Source organism: Staurois parvus, unplaced genomic scaffold, assembly GCF_062004578.1.
Source record: "Staurois parvus isolate SC_StPar_1 unplaced genomic scaffold, SC_StPar_1.0 ptg002564l, whole genome shotgun sequence".
Classification (NCBI taxonomy): Eukaryota; Metazoa; Chordata; class Amphibia; order Anura; family Ranidae; genus Staurois; species Staurois parvus.
The window spans coordinates 114,132-131,776 of NW_028320360.1; the positions used below are offsets into that span (position 1 = coordinate 114,132).

General features: G+C 43.1%; 1 protein-coding gene across 2 annotated transcripts; it reads left to right on the plus strand.

Moving 5' to 3' along the window:
* The first annotated feature begins 1,600 nt into the window (after positions 1–1,600).
* LOC149430645 (TAR DNA-binding protein 43) lies at positions 1,601–15,633 on the plus strand. Of its 2 annotated transcripts, none has more exons than XM_089666156.1 (6): positions 1,601–1,931; positions 4,033–4,282; positions 10,008–10,171; positions 10,270–10,410; positions 11,415–11,585; positions 13,976–15,633. In XM_089666156.1, exons 1-6 carry the CDS (start codon positions 1,785–1,787, stop codon positions 14,495–14,497), a joined length of 1,395 nt encoding a protein of 464 aa, XP_089522282.1. In that variant the 5' UTR covers positions 1,601–1,784; the 3' UTR covers positions 14,498–15,633. The 2 variants fall into 2 exon arrangements, with proteins under 2 accessions (XP_089522282.1, XP_089522283.1); XM_089666157.1 differs by having other exon boundaries at positions 1,601–1,844.
* Positions 15,634–17,645: the final 2,012 nt, after the last annotated feature.

Sequence of the window (17,645 nt, forward strand, 5' to 3'; positions counted from 1 at the left end):
TCTTTATTTTTTTCTCTCTCTCTTGTTTCCCTTTCTTTCTTCCTTCCTCTCTCTCATTCTTTCTCTCTTTCCTGCTTTCTCTTTTTTTCCTTCTTCTTCCTTTCTCTTTCCTTCCTCTCTCTCTTTTTCCCTTTCTTTCATTTTCTTTCTTTTATTCTTTCTCTCTCTCTCTCCTTCTTGTTTCCCTTTCTTTCTTCCTTCTTTCTCTTGTCTCCCCTTTCTCTCTCCTTCTTTCTCTCTTTCATTCTTTCTCTCTCTTTTTCCCTTTCTTTCTTGTATTCTTTGTCTCTCTCTTTCGTTCCTTCTTTCTCTCTTTTTTCCACTTTCTTTCTTTTTCTTTCTTCCTTCCTTTCTCCCTCTCCTTCTTTCTCTTTTTTTTCCTTTCTTTTTCTCCTCTCTTTCTTTCTCTCTTTCTTTTTTTCTCTCTCTCGTTTCCCTTTATTTCGTCCTTCCTTTCTCTCTTTCCTTCTCTTTTTTCCCTTTCTTTCTTCCTTCCTTTCTCTCTGTCTCCTTCTTTCTCTCTTTCCTTCTTTCTCTCTCTTTCTTTTTCCCTTTCTTTCTTTTATTCTCTCTCTCTCTTTCGTTTCTTCTTTCTCTCTCTCCTTCTTTCTGTCTTTCTTTCTCTTTTTTCCCCTTCTTTCTTTTCTTCCTTCCTCTCTTCTTTTCTCTTTCTCTCTCTTTCCCTTTCTTTCTTTTATTCTTTGTCTCTCTCTTTCGTTCCTTCTTTCTCTCTCTCTCCTTTCTCTCTTTTTTTCCACTTTCTTTCTTTTTCTTCCTTCCTTTCTCTCTCTCTTTCCTTCTTTCTCTCTTTTTTCCCTTTCTTACTTTCCTCTCTTTCTTTGTTTTTCTCCTTCTATCTCTCGTTTCCCTTTCTTTCTTCCTTCCTTTCTCTCTCTCTCTTTTGTTCCTTCTTTCTCTCTCTCCCTCTTTCTTTTTTCCCGTCTTTTTCTTCCTTCCTTTATCTCTCTTCCTTTTTTTCTCTCTCCTTCTTTCTCTCTTTCTTTTTTTCCCCATTTCTTCCTTCCTTCCTTCTTTCTCTCTTTTCCCCTTTCTTTCTTTCCCTCTTTTTTTTCCATTCTTTATTTCCTCTCTTTCTTTGTTTTTCTCCTTCTCTCTGTTTCCCTTTCTTTCTCTATCCTTCTTTCTCTCTCTCTTTTTCACTTTCTTTTATTCTTTCTCTCTCTTTCGTTCCTCCTTTCTCTCTCTCCTTCTTCCCCCTTTCTTTCTCTCTCTTCCTCCCCGGGAATTGTGTTCCTGCAGAGAAAACGTCCTTGTATGGATTTTATTTTGAATTGTTTGGGAATTATTGAGACATTGTATGGTTTGCGGTCTATTATTCCTCCGGAGCCTTGTTAGCGCTCTGGGTGAATAGCACTGCACTCTTTTCTCCCATGTGTGTGAATGTTCACCCTGGACATGAAGAGAAGTCACATTCTATGCACATATTCGTGTTACTGGGGGGGAAGTTTCCCTTTCACAGCTCTATTTCAGAACAATGAAGGGCGAAGCATGCCTTACAATCTGCGCGTGCGCGCCGACAACCGCCTCGGACGCAGGCCGTACCACTTACTCCCCTTCCGGAGGTGTGGACCGCCTCAGTTTCCGTCACTCCGCTCCGCGCCGACCAAAACCTTTCACGATCCCACACATCTCCTTCAGATTCGTATTATAGCCCTGCCGCGCTGGTAAGGGACGAAGGACGGATCGAAGGAGATAACGGGGGACGTTGTCGTCGTAGTCCTCTACCTTCCCCCTCTTTGGTCGGTGGTAGTTCCTCTCGACAGATGAGGATTGGAGCGGAGTTTGTCGGGCGCCATTTTGTGCGGGAGCTGAGTTCGAGGGAGGTGAGAGACGATTGTATGTGCGCGCGTTACCCCGGTGTGCGGTGTCCGGTCCCTCTAGGGAATCCTCCATTATCCTCTATGGAGCAGGTGCGTGAGTGCAGGCAGGCCGAGCGGGAGCGGAGGCCGCATGGCTGAGGCCTAGTCAGGGAAGGAGGGCTTGGAGGCCTGTGGGTGCTGGTGAGGATCGGCCAGGGAAGGGTTACTTAGGCCGGGTTCACACAGGAATGAAGCGGCCACTGTCCATTCCCGGGGGGGGCGGTGGTAGGGGGCAGTGTGGGTCTCCATTCATCGCATCACATGGCCCCCCCTTTTTTTTTTTTTGTACCAACTTTATTTGAAGAGTACAAAATGAACACTTCATGCACATCCATGCGCTGCAGCACCCTTGTGCACGGTGCGCCACATTTTACAGCAGCCCAGCCATAGACTGTTCCCGAGTGAATGGGACACATAGGAAACCATTGTATTCTGTGTCCTTGCAGTGCGAGACCTGTACATTCAGCGACCTTATTAACCACATTGTGGCCCTCCAGGTGTTGGGGAACTAAAAATCCCATGAGGCATTGCAAGGCTGACCGTTACATGACTCCCAGAGGCATGCTGGGACTTGTAGTTTTGCAGCAGCCGGAGGGCCGCAGGTTGGGCACCCATGTTTAACCCCTTCCTTCTGGCCCTTTAAGATGTTTTTAAAGGCTTGGAGGTGGGCATTGCAGTCATGTGATTGGCGGTCAGTGGTCACATGTGTGGAAGGCTCCCAGTCACAAGTATGCATCAGGAGCTTTCCTGTTTGTTTTACTTTGCTGGGAGCATGCTTTGTGCACAGTAAAATGCTTACATAAGGAGATATATATATATCCTTTTATATTATAATTTTAAATTATAAAATTTTTATATTATAATTTTAAATTATTAAATTTATTATAATTTTTGTTTTTAAGTAAAAATATATATTTTTTTTAAATAAAAAAAAATATTTTTTTAAAAGATATATATTTTAAAAAAAAAATTTTTTTTATTTTAAAAATATATATATATTTTTACTTAGTAAAAAAAAAAAAAATTTAATAATTTAACTATCTTTTTTTTAAGTAAAAATATATTTTTTTTTTGCCATCTGTCCCACTGGGTAGATTTCACTTCCTGTCCCATAGCCAACATAGGAAATCCTTCCAAAGTGAAGGAATCCCTGGTTGTCATCTGAGCTAGTGTCCCCATAGGAAAATTTTCTCCTTTTGCTGTTCGGGGGGGGTTACAATTCCCTTTAAAGTGATGCATGTCCATACTTACCTGCTGTGTGAAGTGGTTTTGCACAGGGCAGCCCGCAGGCTCCTCTTCTGGTTCCCCGCAGGCTCTCCTGGCTCCTCCTTTGTCCGCTTCCCGCAAAGCAAGCAGCCTGTTATAAAATGTCTGTTTTGTTTTTGTTTGTTTTCCTGCCATCTGTTTCCCATTGGGGAGATTTCCGTCAACTTCCTGCACTTTAGCCAACTAAGGAAGTGAGAGGAAATTTCTCCAAAATGAATAGACCCCTGGTTGTCACCCAAACTTTTGTCCCCATTGGAAGATTTCTCCCCTATTCTTGTTCTGGTGACAACCCAAAATTGGGCAATTTCTTTCACTTCCTGTGGAAAAGGTAGAGGGTGGATCTCCCTATTGGGGACACAGACTGCAATAAAAACCTGACGGAGTGTAATCCCTCTCCACTCTGTACAAAGGTTTTGGGGCAAAATATCTATTTCTACTTTAACTCTGATGCTAAATGCAGGAAGATCAGACAACAAAATCTTTTGTGAAGCATTATTTATTTCAGGTACTTATATAGCGCCGTCAGTTTACGCAGCGCTTTACATATATATTGTACATTTACATCAGTCCCTAACCCTCAAGGGGCGTACAATCTAAGGCATGGCTGTCTTTGTAATGGTCACGGTGGGTGTACAGAGCTGAAACCTTCAGCATTTGCAGTTTGTGTTGGCTCAGGAAGTGAAGGGAAATGTTTCCATGGGGGGCACAACATCCAAATAATCACTGTATTAATATGGAGATGGGTAAGAACCCCTGGCAGGTTATTACTATATATCTGCCTGTCCCGGTGCCACCTGCTCCTCATTTCTTATCCTGGTGTCACTGGAACAGGAAGAGAAATGAAAATCCTTTAACAATGTTACAAGTTTGTGTTTTTCTTACCTAGTTTGCAGTCATGGAAATGGAATATATTCGCGTGGCGGAGGATGAAAATGAAGAACCTATGGAAATTCCCTCCGAAGATGACGGCACAGTCCTCCTGTCAACAGTTACAGCGCAGTTCCCTGGCGCATGTGGCCTTAGATACCGGAATCCAGTGAATCAGTGTATGCGTGGAGTCAGATTAGTGGAAGGAATCCTTCACGCACCAGAAACAGGATGGGGAAATCTCGTCTATGTTGTAAATTACCCCAAAGGTGAGTGCTGATTAAAGCGCACCATCATTATTGGGCAGCTTCCTGAAACCGCAGGACCTCATAGAAATCTATTGGAAAATGCAGCTAAACTGCGTGAAAAGCAGTGTGATGTTCCCCTTAATTTCTTACAAGGGTTCTGTGGTGAGATCTCGGCACCAAATTTGATTCCAGCTTCTACATTAGGCCTTCCGTGTACGCAGGGCATTTGCTCAGCCCTTCTTGGGCCCCATGTACACGGGACACTTCTGAACGATGGAAGCGGACTGCTGGAAAACGTAGATTAAAAAAACGTCTGTATGCATACTATGTTTGCTTTTAGAAGCATTTTTTTTAAGATCACCTCAGGAGACCTTCCAAAATGCACTGAAAAACAGTAAATTATTATTATTATATAGTATTTATATAGTGCCAAAGGGTATGCTCAGCGCTGTAGAGTAGCAAGGGGGACGGAACATGAGACAAGACAGTAACAATACCATACACGAGGGGTTCGAGGGCCCTGCTCTTTCGAGCTTACAGTCTAGGAGGGAGGGGAAGGTGGCACAGGAGGAGATGGCTGTGGGGGATGGAGTGGTGGGTGGAGTGGAGGAGGTTAATTGTTAGGTGAGGTCGGGTGTTAGGTGAGGTCGGGGTAGGCTTCCCTGAAGAGGAGGGTTTTCAGGGTGCGCCTGAAATTGAGGGTAGGTGACAGTCTGATGGATTGGGGTAGGGAGTTCCATAGGATGGGGGAAGTTCTAGAGAAGTCCTGCAATCGGGCGTGGGAGGAGGAGACCAGGGAGCTAGAAAGCAGGAGGTCCTGTGAGGAGCGGAGGGCACGGGTAGGGTAGTATCTGGGTATCAGGTCAGTTATGTAGTTCGAGGCGGCATTGTGAGTGGCCTTGTAGGTCAGAGTTAGCAGCTTGAACTTGATGCGTTGGGCAATCGGGAGCCAATGAAGGGATTGGCAGAGGGGGGAGGCAGATGTGGAGCGCTTGGTGAGGTGGATGAGTCAGGCCGCAGAGTTTAGGATCGACTGGAGTGGGGATAGCGTTCGTTTGGGTAGGCCAGTAAATAATGAACCATTTCAGACATTTTGAGACAAATGGAGCAGAAGCAGAGAGAGCAGTATTTGTTGCGATTAGCTGTGTTTTTTTTTTTGTGTTTGGATGTGTTACAGCTCATTTCTGTGCAGAAATTGTGTCCAACTTATTTTTTTTTTTTTTAAGTAAAACCTCAAAGTATGGTGTATCAGGTCCATTTGAGTACCGGGAAAACACTTTCCATGCATTTTTCATGATCAAAAAAGGCTCTGGACAGCATCTGGGAATGGAAGTGGTAAAAAAAAAAACCTATAAACTCGGCTAGCCGCGTTTACAAGCGTTTGAAGCGCTGATGAAAATCTCCTGAACGCAAGTTTTCTGCGTTTAAAAAAAAGACAGTAAACTCAACTTGCCTGTAAACGACGATGTGTACATGGACACATTGGAAAACATTAGGGAGAGTTCAGGGGCTGCTGAAAAAACCGCTGAACAGCTCTTAAACGCGAGTTTCAGCTGCAGTGTCTATGAACCCTTAATGCCTTTCATCCTGGCAGCGATGTTTTGGCAGGAAAAAAAAAAATGCTTGATGCATGTAAATGCAGTTAGGTGTGTTCAATGCTTGGACATTCATTTAATTGGCTGGATTTATCGTTTATTCTGGCTATTGAAATTAACACTCAAGCACTTGGCACTTCTAGCGTTAACATTCGTTTACACACATCCATTTGTCTGTGTTTGTGTTTTTTTTTTTTCAAACATAAATTATTTATATAGCGCCAACAGTTTGCTCAGCGCTGTACATTATAATGGGAGACAATACACGAGACAGTACAGTAACAATACAATACACGAGGGGTTCGAGGGGCCTGCTCCTTGGAGCTTACAATCTAGGAGGGAGGGGAGAGTGGTACGGGAGGAAATAGCTGTGGGGGATGGAGTGGTGGGAAGAGCGGAGGAGATCGGCAATTAGGTGAGGGCGGGGTAGGCTTCTCTGAAGAGATGGGTTTTCAGGGTGCGCCTAAAGGTGAGGAGGGTAGGTGACAGTCTGATGGATTGGGGTAGTGAGTTCCAGACGATGGGAGAAGTCCTGGAGTTGGGCGTGGGAGGAGTAGACCAGGGAACTGGAGAGGAGGTCTTGTGAGGAGCGGAGAGTACAGGTTGGGTGGTATTTGGATATTGGGTCGGTGAGGTAGTTTGGGGCAGTGTTATGGACAGCTTTGTATGTCAATGTTAGTAATTTGAATTTCATGCGTTGGGCAATCGGGAGCCGGTGGAGGGAATGACAGAGGGGGGGTGGCAGAAGCGGAGCGGTTGGTAAGGTGGATGACTCTGGCCGCCGATTTCAGGATAGACTGAAGTGGGGATAGCCTGTGTTGGGGTAGGCCGGCGAGGAGGGAGTTACAGTTGTCAAGTCGTGATATAATAAGGGAGTGAATGAGTTGCTTTGTAGTTTCTGGAGTTAGGAACGGTCGTATTTTGGAGATGTTGCGGAGGTGGAGTCTGCATGAATTTGTCAGCGATTGGATCTGGGACTGGAAACGCAGATTGGAGTCAAGGATGACACCTAGTACTCTGGCTTGCAGGGTGGGACTGATGGTGGCATTGTTGGTCCTGATGGAGAGGATGGGGGGTGCGGGCTGGGGGGAATACTAGGAGCTCGGTTTTGGAAAGGTTTAATTTGAGGAAGTGGAGTGACATCCAGTCTGTCGTTCAGAAGGCAGGTGATTCGGGCGGAGACTGAAGAGGTGAGGCGAGGGGTAGAGATAGATTTGCATGTCATCAGTATAGAGATTGGTAGTTGAAGCCATGAGAGTGTATCAGTTGGCCAAGGGAGGAGGTGTAGATGGAGAAGGGAAGGGGCCCGAGGACAGAACCTTGAGGGACACCAACAGAGAGGGGGAGTACAAACATTGCTACTACTGGAAGTCCTGGCAGTGGGGTTTTCTTTGCATGCCTGTGTGAACCTAAAGCTGTGCATACATGAGCAGAAATTTGGTTTGTTCAGGAGGTACTTCACATCAGTCACCCCACATCTATGTATTCTAGAGACAGGAAGAGTGAGTTTATAACTTTTTATTAAAAAAAAAAAAAAAAAAAAATATAATGCATGGATTTTTTTTTTTTTTTGATCAATGATTACAAATTTATAAATTGGCAAATAAGATTTAAAAACTTGCTACCTCAATATGCACGTCAGCAGCTGATGGTTTTTTGTGGTAACCCTCTAGTAGTATCTAGGTTATGCCAATTGCTACCTCTTTAAAGTGGAGCTTCACCCAAAAAGGGACAATTTAAGGCCTCCTTTGCTCCTCCTTAAGAAAGCACACTTTTTTTTGGGGGGGAGGGGGTACCTGGTTTTGACAGGTACTCACTCCAACTTAATCTCTGACCACCTAAGCAATCTGAGTGGAACTTCTGCTCCCGACCCCTCTCGGTCTTTTGGGCCACATCACAGGTCCCAGAAGGCTGCGGGACCATTTGCAGTGGGCAGCCTGCTGTGAAGTCGTAAGCTGTAATAACCGGGTGAGCACGTCGCTGGGTCCTGGGAAAGTCAGCAGCCACTTTTTTGTAGCTGCTAAATTTTTTACAAATATGACTGGAGCTCCTTTTTAAGTCCCCTCCAGCCATGCTTTATATTGGAGGCGATCCCTCCAGCAATCAAGATGTGATACCCCGCCCACTGTGTTTTGGTAGTTAGTGGGCGTAAGGGAGGGAGTGGGCTGTCATTTTTCTCTATATACGTTCCACTCTATACAGTGGGAACATGCACTGGAGGGAGCAACTGAACAGCAGGATTGTGTGTCAGGCATGCGATAATGCGTACAGACTGGGTTTAGTGACGTTTTCTGATCGTGTATGAGGCCTTAAAGCTCGAAGTGTAAGTTTAACCACTCCACTGCTGGAGCAGAGGGTAAGGTAGGACTTGGCAAGCTGTCAGGAGGGCACATAACCTTTTCTCTTGGAGGGGACATAGGTCTTTTGACGCCGACATCACACAAATATGCGGCCTCGCGGAACTGGGCTTTTTTCCGTGGGGCCACATATTTGTGTACTTGTCTTTGTGCTGGAACCGTGCTGCACTACAAAGACCGCATGTTGTAAAAAAAATCAAATTAAATACAAAATACCTAGATCAAGGTTTGATCTAGTTCAGCGCTAGGGTTATTGTTTGGGTCAGAGTCAAAGGTCAGGATTTAAAAAAAAAAAAAAATTGATATGTGTCAAATGTCAGTGTGTTTTAGGTAAAAAAAAAAAAGACAAAAACAATGCGCACTATTGTTTCCGGGCTGTATTACAGGTACAGACAACAAATACACATGGTATCGCTGCAAGCTGGAGAATTTATTTTGGGTTGTTTTGGTAGGTTATGGTAGTAACAAACACAGCTAAATAAAAAAAAAAAAAAGTTTTTTTTACTATTTTGGGCCAGTTTTCCTTTTGATAATAAAAAAAAAAAATCAGGAGCTATCCATTTACCATCAAATGAAAGCCCAATTTTGTCCTGAAAAAAACGCGGTATTCACCTGGATGTACAAAGCAGCTGTGATATGTACGGTTTTACTAACACATGTCAACACTTTAAAATTGTGCTTAGGCATTTAGATTTGTTTTACCCTTAGGCAGGGTGGATTTGATTTAAATCACTAGTCAGTCAGGCTTGATGTAAATCCTAGTTTTCTACATAAAGACTAATTCTTGCTGGTATAACTTTAATATACAAGTAGATGAAGATTTTTAGAATAACAACTTTTCATATTTTTTTATCCCCAGTTTAATAGGTTAATCATTCATATTTGGACAACTTTTCTGTTGTACTTAGGAAGGAGAAAAGTAATCATTACCTTAATGATAACAATTTAAATAGATTTATTCAACAGAAACAATCACATTCCAGCATATGTGATTTGCTTAAACATCCATGTTTAACTAATTTGGCTAAACAAAATATATATGTTTTAAGAAACTTGGACAGTTAGCCCCTTCCTCCTCACACTTAGTTTCACTTTCTTCTTGTGCAGATCTATTCCACTCCAAACAATCAGAAAAATATTGTTTCTATTCTATTCACTGAACTTCTTGAAACTTAGCAGTGAAGGGGTTGATTCTGTATTCCTAGGTTTGTAGAAGTTAGGATGAAGGTCTTTTTCTTAACTCTGTTCATGTTATAACATTTTTGCTGTGAAGAGGCATGTGATCTCCGCTGAGTCAAATTCAGTTTTGAGAACTGCAAAAGTAAACCAAACATCTGTGATAATATCTTGTAGGCAGAGAAACTGCCCAATAATCTCACAAAAACCTCTGGAAGAGCATGACATTGTGAATGGATTCATGGAATTTATTTACCAAAAAAATTAAACATATACAGCCTTATTCTACATAATTAAGCTAATCTTTATTTCATGATGGAATAACCTTTGGATGGTAATATATTTTCCTCAAAAAGCATTTTATTTAAAAAAATCTGATTTTAAATAATAAAAATCTTTTTTTTTTTTTTTTAAATCATTGGTTTTTATCCACCCTGCCCTTAGGCGTGAAGGGGTTAAAGTATAAAACTTTCACCTTGTAAAATAACCCATTCAGAAATTAAAAGCAAAACACTTTTTTTTTTTTTTTCTTTTTTATTCGGGGTGGGGGTGGTTGCAGAGGGGTTACTTCCCCCCCCCTCGCTGATTTGATATATATAATTTTTTTTCTTCTGTTAGACAACAAGAGAAAGATGGATGAAACCGATGCTTCTTCAGCTGTTAAAATAAAGCGTGCCGTTACAAAAACATCTGATCTCATTGTGTTGGGACTTCCATGGAAAACGACAGAGCAGGACCTTAAAGAATATTTCAGTACATTTGGAGAAGTAATCATGGTCCAGGTATTTTTTTTTTTTCTCTCTCTGATGTAAGAATTTTTTTTTTGTGTGCTGCCTGTACCAGTTGTTAAATTGTAGTTTTTTTTTATTTCCTCTTGCAGGTTAAAAAAGATGCCAAAACAGGTCATTCAAAAGGCTTTGGATTTGTTCGCTTTGCAGACTATGAAACACAGGTGAAAGTAATGTCACAGCGGCACATGATAGACGGGAGATGGTGTGATTGCAAACTTCCTAATTCAAAGGTAAGAAGAGATGTCATGTTTGCAGTGTCTTAAGTGCTTATAAGTGCTTAGATCTCCTGAAAGGCTGAGTAACTTTAAAAATAAATAATGCTTTTTGCAGGTAAAAATCAGCTTTTTTTTTTTCTTTTTTTTTTTTTTTTTCTTCCCGCCTAGTAGCCTGCAGAACATTGCACACATAAGCTGATCAGATGCAGTGTCCCTATCCTGCAGAGACTTCGGCTGTCTTACCTGTACCTCCCATACAGGTAGACCGTTACTGGAAGAAAGGAAGAATCAATGAAATTTTAAAGCTGCGCTCACCAACGCCCTCAGTTCATTGAGAACTAAAAGCCGTTTGTGGCTGTTTTGAAATATCTACCTTCCTCAATTTTTTAAAGTGATCGTAAAGTCCCCCTTGTGTGGGGTTTTTTAAGTGTTTTTTTTATATTTTCAAATTAATAAACATGTTCAAATTAATAAACATTATCTGTTCTGGAATTGCACAGAGCAACCCAGAACCTAATTTTCTCAAATCCTACGCCAATGGTCCTTGCTCCTCTTCTTAGTGTACCCCATAGCAAACTGTTTGCTAAGGGGGCACACCTGCGTGCTAGCTTCTGAACCTCGCTGTCTGTGTCCATAGACAAAACGCAGCTCGGCCCTGCTTACTCTTTACAGGATTTGACTGACAGGAGTTGGAGCCAATCAACCTAAAAGGGCTGTTAGGGACAGTGCTGGATCGGGCGAGGACTGGGGTAAGTATTGGGGGATGGGGGATACTATTATAAGATTATCTGGAACATTTTTTAGGTAAATGCTTAAGGTTTAGAGCCCCTTTTGTTTACTTTACTGTTTTCACTACTGATGTGGTCTTGCTATGAAATGTATATCTGTCTAGACTGGCTTTAAGTGGTTGCTACAATTTAGCGTTTGATAATTTTATGAGCTAGAGACTAGATCAGACACATGAGCAGTTAGTTTAGTTATGAAGTGCACTTTTACATTTTTGTCTTTTATTTTTTCAGCAAAGCCCAGATGAGCCCATGCGCAGCCGAAAAGTCTTTGTTGGCCGCTGTACGGAGGACATGAGTGCTGAAGAGCTTCGGCAGTTCTTCTCTCAGTATGGTGAAGTTGTAGATGTGTTCATCCCAAAGCCTTTCAGAGCATTCGCTTTTGTCACATTTGCAGATGACCAGGTATGTTCTGTGCACTGTCTAAAGCCTGGTTCACACTGGAAGTTTTTTTTTTTTTTTTTCGTCCAGCGGGTTGAATGACAGATCATGTAACCACACAGGTGTTGGTGCAGCGATCTTCTCCACTGTGCCATTGTGTTTGGACAGGGGGACAGTCCATCTTCCAGACTACACTGATTAGCTATTGACTTAAGCGACTTATTCCTTCAGACATACAGCTGTAGACACGGACTAAAGTTAGTCGGTTCCTGCTGTGTGTCCCTAGCATTAGTAACTACAGTCATTTATGAAATACACAGTAACAGTAAAGGAACAAACCACTTTAGTGTTTTTTAAAAAAAAAAAAAAGTTTTACTTGCCTGTGAAGTACCCTATATCCCAGTGCTTTCCAACCTCAGTTCTCCTGTAGTCCCAACAGGTCCAGTCGTGTTTTGGGATTTTTTTTCCTTAACCACTTGCCTGCAGAGCGCCTATATCCCCTTCCTGCCCAGGCCAATTTTCAGCTTTCAGTGCTGTCGCACTTTGACAATTGCGTGGTCATGCAACACTGGATTCATATAAAAAAAAATTTTATTTTTGGGACCTCTTTTGGTGATATTTAATCACCACTGGGTTTTTTATTTTTTGCTAAACCGAAAACTGAAAAGTGTTTGGTTTTTTTTTCCTCTTGTTACAATATTTTGTAAATTAGTAATTTTTCGCCTTCACTGATGTGTGCTAATGAGGCTGCAGTGATGGGCACTGATAGGTAGTACTCATATGGCACTGAAAGGCAGCTCAGATGGGCACTATGTGGCATTGATGTGCACTGACAGGTGGCACTGATGGGGGTTACACTGATCATCAGTGCCCTGATGATCAGTGTAGATGTCCCCTCTGAGGAATGCCGATTACCGGCTCTCCTCTCAGTGTGACAGCTTGTGAGGAGAGGAATGCGGATAACCGGCATTTCCTTATTTACATGCGATCAGCTGTGATTGGACACAGCTGATCACATGACAGAGCCAAAGTCATCTGCTCTTTCCACTGATTTGGTGATCCGCTGTGTCCCAGGGACACAGCGCACCACCAATCGCTGCACGCTCCTGGATGCGCGCATGCACAGAGTGCGAGGACGTCCTCCCAGAACTAGAACCGCCTTGCGCCCGCATTTCTATGTGTATATATATATATATATCTATCTATAATATATATCTATCGCCTGGAAATGTGACATTTTGGGGGTACTTTAGGACTGAGGTTGGGGGAATAATACTTTACCCTGGCAGATTGCATGTTTTGTGGCTTTTCCACACACCAGAATGGCAATAGATGGATTGAAATGTTTTGGTCTCTGCTGATCCAGCCAGATTTCGATCCTCTATAGCCAGTGTAAAGTGAAGCCTGTGAGAACTGCTGCAGTTCAGGTAAGGCTTTAGTAGGGGCCCCACTAAAAAAACAAAAAAAAAATTGTTTTACCTATTTTTTGTGGCATATTTTTTAGCAAAACACTAGACCATTTTGAGCTATCTAAAGGTTGGATGTGGGATCACAATTAAGGTGTTAACAGCAGCTCTGTCCTTTTTTTGTGTTTTAGTGGCAGCACAGGAGTATCTATTCTGTTATTAACCTGTTTCTTTACAGATTGTACTTTTAGGCAAGGTGGTGTCCGTTTCTTTGTTTAGGGTTTTGTTTTTTTTTGTTTTTTGCTTTTTATGTGGGCTCTGGCCTGTTTGGTAGACTGTCTACTGATGGCATGCTGCTAGGCTTGCCCCCCTCCGTTACTGAATGGGGTGAAGTGACATGCAGTGCTCTTAGTGCCTCCTGGGGATATTCACGTCACATTTCCCAGGAGGTGCTGGGTACACGAACACCATTCAACCAGGTGAAATGACTGAGCGATCGGGTAAATGGGCCAAACTTTAAAAAGAAATAAAAAAAGGGGGGGAGAAAAGCTATGTGGAGTCAGTAGAATGGGTGAAGATCCGATTTAAAGTTGCTTTCACACTGCTGCATGTTAAAAAAAAAAAAAAATGCATATGAGTGTTTTGCTGGGTTTTTTTTTTTTCTGGTTGTCTGAAATCGGTGTGCACCTGGGAAAAACTCAACTTTAAAAAAAAAAGCCTTTTTTTTTTTTTTTTTTTTTTTTCCTATGGGGAGGTGCAGTTTTATACATTCACCAAAAATGCAGGAAGCGAGACTTTTCAAAATACAATTGACTGGTGTGAAGAGTTCCCCAGGATCTAAAAGAAAGCGGCGTGAAAAACTGATCAGTGTGAATGGGCCCTAAAATGAAATTACCTACACATATAAGTTATAGTCCAGTCATTTCTTGGAGACTGCAAAATTTGTGACGGTGGCACAGCTGATGGATGTTTGGTATATAACCATTGATGGTGTTTTTTATCTTCTAGGTGGCACAATCTCTGTGTGGAGAAGACCTAATCATCAAAGGGGTCAGCGTTCATGTGTCAACAGCTGAACCCAAACACAACAACAACCGAGCGCCCTTGGATAGGGCAGGAAGATTCCCAGGGCCAAACTTTGGGAACCAGGCCTACCCCAACAATAGGCCAAACAGCAGTGGCCTTGGTAACAGTCAACCGAACAATATGGGGGGTGGCGGTGGAATGAATTTTGGGGCCTTTAGCATCAACCCAGCTATGATGGCAGCTGCTCAGGCAGCTCTTCAAAGTAGCTGGGGCATGATGGGCATGTTGGCTAGCCAACAGAACCAGCCTGGTCCACAGGGGAATAGTCAGGGCCAGGGGAATCAGCCTAGGGACCAGTCACAGGGTTTCGGGTCAGGTAGTAACTCCTATGGCTCAAACTCTGGTGCTATAGGCTGGGGTTCACCAAACGCTGGTTCTGGTACTGGGTTCAATGGGGGCTTTGGCTCAAGCATGGATTCAAAGTCATCGGGGTGGGGTATGTAGAAATAATAGTTAGAGAGGTGTCTTGGGTGACTGGGGTGAACAAACATTTCCTAATTTTGTGGTAAGTACAATGTAAAATGAAGTTTTTTTTGGAATGTTTCCTGAAAGTTTTCTTCAAGTGTGCAGCTGCGCCTGCTTCACAAAGGAAGATGGCTGATACTTGTGTTCTTCGATGCTGCATGTTGAAGAAAACCAGCTGACATTACCTGATGTATAACTTTATTTTTTTTTTTTTTTTATTTCCATTTTGTAAATGAGTGATTCTGAATATGTTTAGGACAGTCTTCCCTTATTGTTTTCACTGCTTCGTCAACTGATCTCTGCTCCTCACTTTTGTCTGCCCGGGACCTGGCACACGCAAGCATCTCTTTAATAAGCCACGCTGGATCTCTCTTCCCCTCCCCCTGCACACCGTACCCAGCAAGAACGCCTCCTCTGTGGCCTTTAAGAACGGTGGGTGAGCCATTTTTAATCCGCTACTTTATTTTCGTGGAAGTCGTGCCAGCGCTTCTGAACGCACGGCTGTGAGGTGGAACCAGAAGGCTTGCTTGAACTGTGGGATTGGTGTTACCAAGGAATGAGAGGCTTGGGTATGAGCGAGAACAGAGAGCGCGTGCGCAGACCTGGTGGTGCATTATGGGAATATATTTTTTTCTTTTTTTTTACATGAAGGTGACTATGTGTCTCTGGATCCATTGACCTTGGTGATTGTGTGCAGAGAGCAGTGGGAGCCAGTAACGTACGAATGTTTCTTGCATTCAGAGGACTTGTCCAGTTTGGAAGACTGAGGCCTTTCCTGCCTAAAAGATTGTTTGAAATCAGTTTGTGTACAAAAATTTTTTTTTTTTTCCCCCCTTTCCTGAAAACGTCTATTGCTGTGAATGCTGTATGAGGTGTTGCATTCTTTTCTGTTCACTGATAATGTGAGTCTCTGTGAACTGCATTTGATGCTGGTGGGGTGGGTGGTGAACGCTCTGGAGTGGCGTGAAATGCTCCTGTTTTTCTAGAGTGTTGGGACTGTTTTGGTTTGTACGTTATACCCAGAATGCCGTTTGCTGCAGATATGTGTTCTGTGTTTGGATGCTTTTTACAAGACTTGTCAATGTAGGATTCTTAAATAAAATGGATTAAATAAAGTCTGTTTTTGTCTTTTTATTCTTTCTTTCTACTTGAACTCCTAATTGTATTGATTTATTGGAATTCGCTGTCTTTACGATGTGTCTTGGAACACACTCTTCTTATTCATGAAGATTTGGTTATGTTGCCGCCCTCAGGTGGGTAAGGCTTCAGCTTTTGCAAGCATCTTGGTGTCGGCTTACCCTCATTCATTGCCTTGGGCCATCCCTATCATCATGGATTTGAAGATGCTTTGTCCTGTGGATGTATAATAACAAAAAATTAATGAATAATTTTTTTTTCACACCTTAGATTGGATCATGGGCCACAGCCAGGCACCCCACACCTTGTGAAATGAGGACAAAACAAAGAGCGACATTTTTAATGCCGTGTGGTCTGTTCCAAAACTTTTTTGGAATGAGGGTAAATATACTGGGTTGGGCATTATTTTTTGCACATGGAATAAAACTTTAAACACTTGGCGACTGCTTGCAATGTACTGCGGAGGGGCTGCCGCTGTGGGCAAAGCGATGTACCGATACGTTGCTGCTTTCTTCAGGGTCTGTTCTGGCACTTGCTGTGATTGTACACTGCGGGATTGTCGGTCCTCGCCAATGATTCATGGTCAGGACCTACTTATTGGCTGTGTATAACCACAGCCCAGAACTGTTACCAACTCTTCTCGGTACAGAGGGAACAACCTAGCTTTTCATCCCTGCAAAGCAGGAATGAGGAACAGATCTAGTAGTAAAAGCAGCATACTTTACAATCATTTTAACCCCTTCATTGCCCTAGATGTTAACCCCTCCCCAGCCAGTGTCATCAGTACAGTATGATCACTATATTGGAGTGCCACCCAAAAATGGACACTCCGCTTACCTGCCTAGACCCCTCTTCTCCCCCCCCCCCCCCCCCCATTGCAAATTTTGGCCCCTCTAGGTCGGAGTGTGTATTTTGACAGGTACCTGCTCCCAGTTCCTGCAAGGCTTCACGGCTGGTTTCCCTTAGTCAAGATGCGCCAGCACCGGGGGGCTGACTGAAGAATCTGCTCCGGGTAAGAACGGTGCTGGATCCCTGGACAGGTAAGTACCCAAATAAGTGAGTAGCTGCTGACTATCCTTTTTTTGTTTTTTTGTTTTGTTTTTTTTTGGGGGGGGGGGGGAGCTGGGAACTCTGCTTTATTGTCAGATTCCTCCCCCCTGTTAAATTGCCTGCCACACTATTGCAGATCACCGTCTGATCACCACTATTAGTAGTATACCATAGTTTGTAGGTGCTACAACTTTCACTCAATCCAATCAGTATACGCTTCCATGGAACTCTGGTTGAGATACCCTGATATTGGGAAAGTGTACGGTTTTATGGAGATGTTTTGCAGTGGCTCTCTGGCTGTTGGAAGATGAATAATCTATGGTTCGTGTAGAGATGTGACCAGGCTGAGAACTGGGAACTGGTGTGTAGAGCTTTAGAGAACATAGTCAAGCCCTACAATAGCCATGGATTCCTTTTTTGGCTTTTAGTCTGACTGTAGGTAGTGGAGGGGGGTCAACGGCCACTATCCTCCAGGCACTCCCTTTGTGCATAGAGGGGACACTAACTGTAATGGGACCATAGCAGGCCTATAGATAGGAGGCATCTTCCTCTCGGCTTGCAAAATGATGCTTGAGTCTTTTCTGTGAATTGGTCTGGAGAAGTGACACGGGGGTGGGGTGGATCTCCAGAAAACATGTTAATGGTATTGCATTCCCTATGCAGTTTTTTTTATATTGGGCTATTGTTAATAGGTACTGTACCCAAACAGGGTTTTCAGGTGGCTTTTAACTATTTCCTGCCCTGCCTACAGTAATATGATAGCTGTCTGAGAGTGTGGTTATCCTGGGTGGGTCTCAAATGAAGTAACCCCCCCCCCCCCCCCCCCCCCCCCCCCCCGTCCACTGAACAGATCAATGTACTGAGCTGCTAATGACAAGATTTTTTTTTTTTTTTAAATTTGCAGCAGTGGAGTGCACACAGAGCTGTCATCTGCTTGCCC

Coding starts and splice junctions, on each gene's coding strand:
- LOC149430645 (XM_089666156.1), top strand. CDS start 1,785: ATGAGGATTGGAGCGGAGTTTGTCGGGCGCCATTTTGTGCGGGAGCTG. Junction 1,932..4,032: donor CATTATCCTCTATGGAGCAG/GTGCGTGAGTGC, acceptor TTTCTTACCTAG/TTTGCAGTCATGGAAATGGA. Junction 11,586..13,975: donor TCACATTTGCAGATGACCAG/GTATGTTCTGTG, acceptor TTTATCTTCTAG/GTGGCACAATCTCTGTGTGG.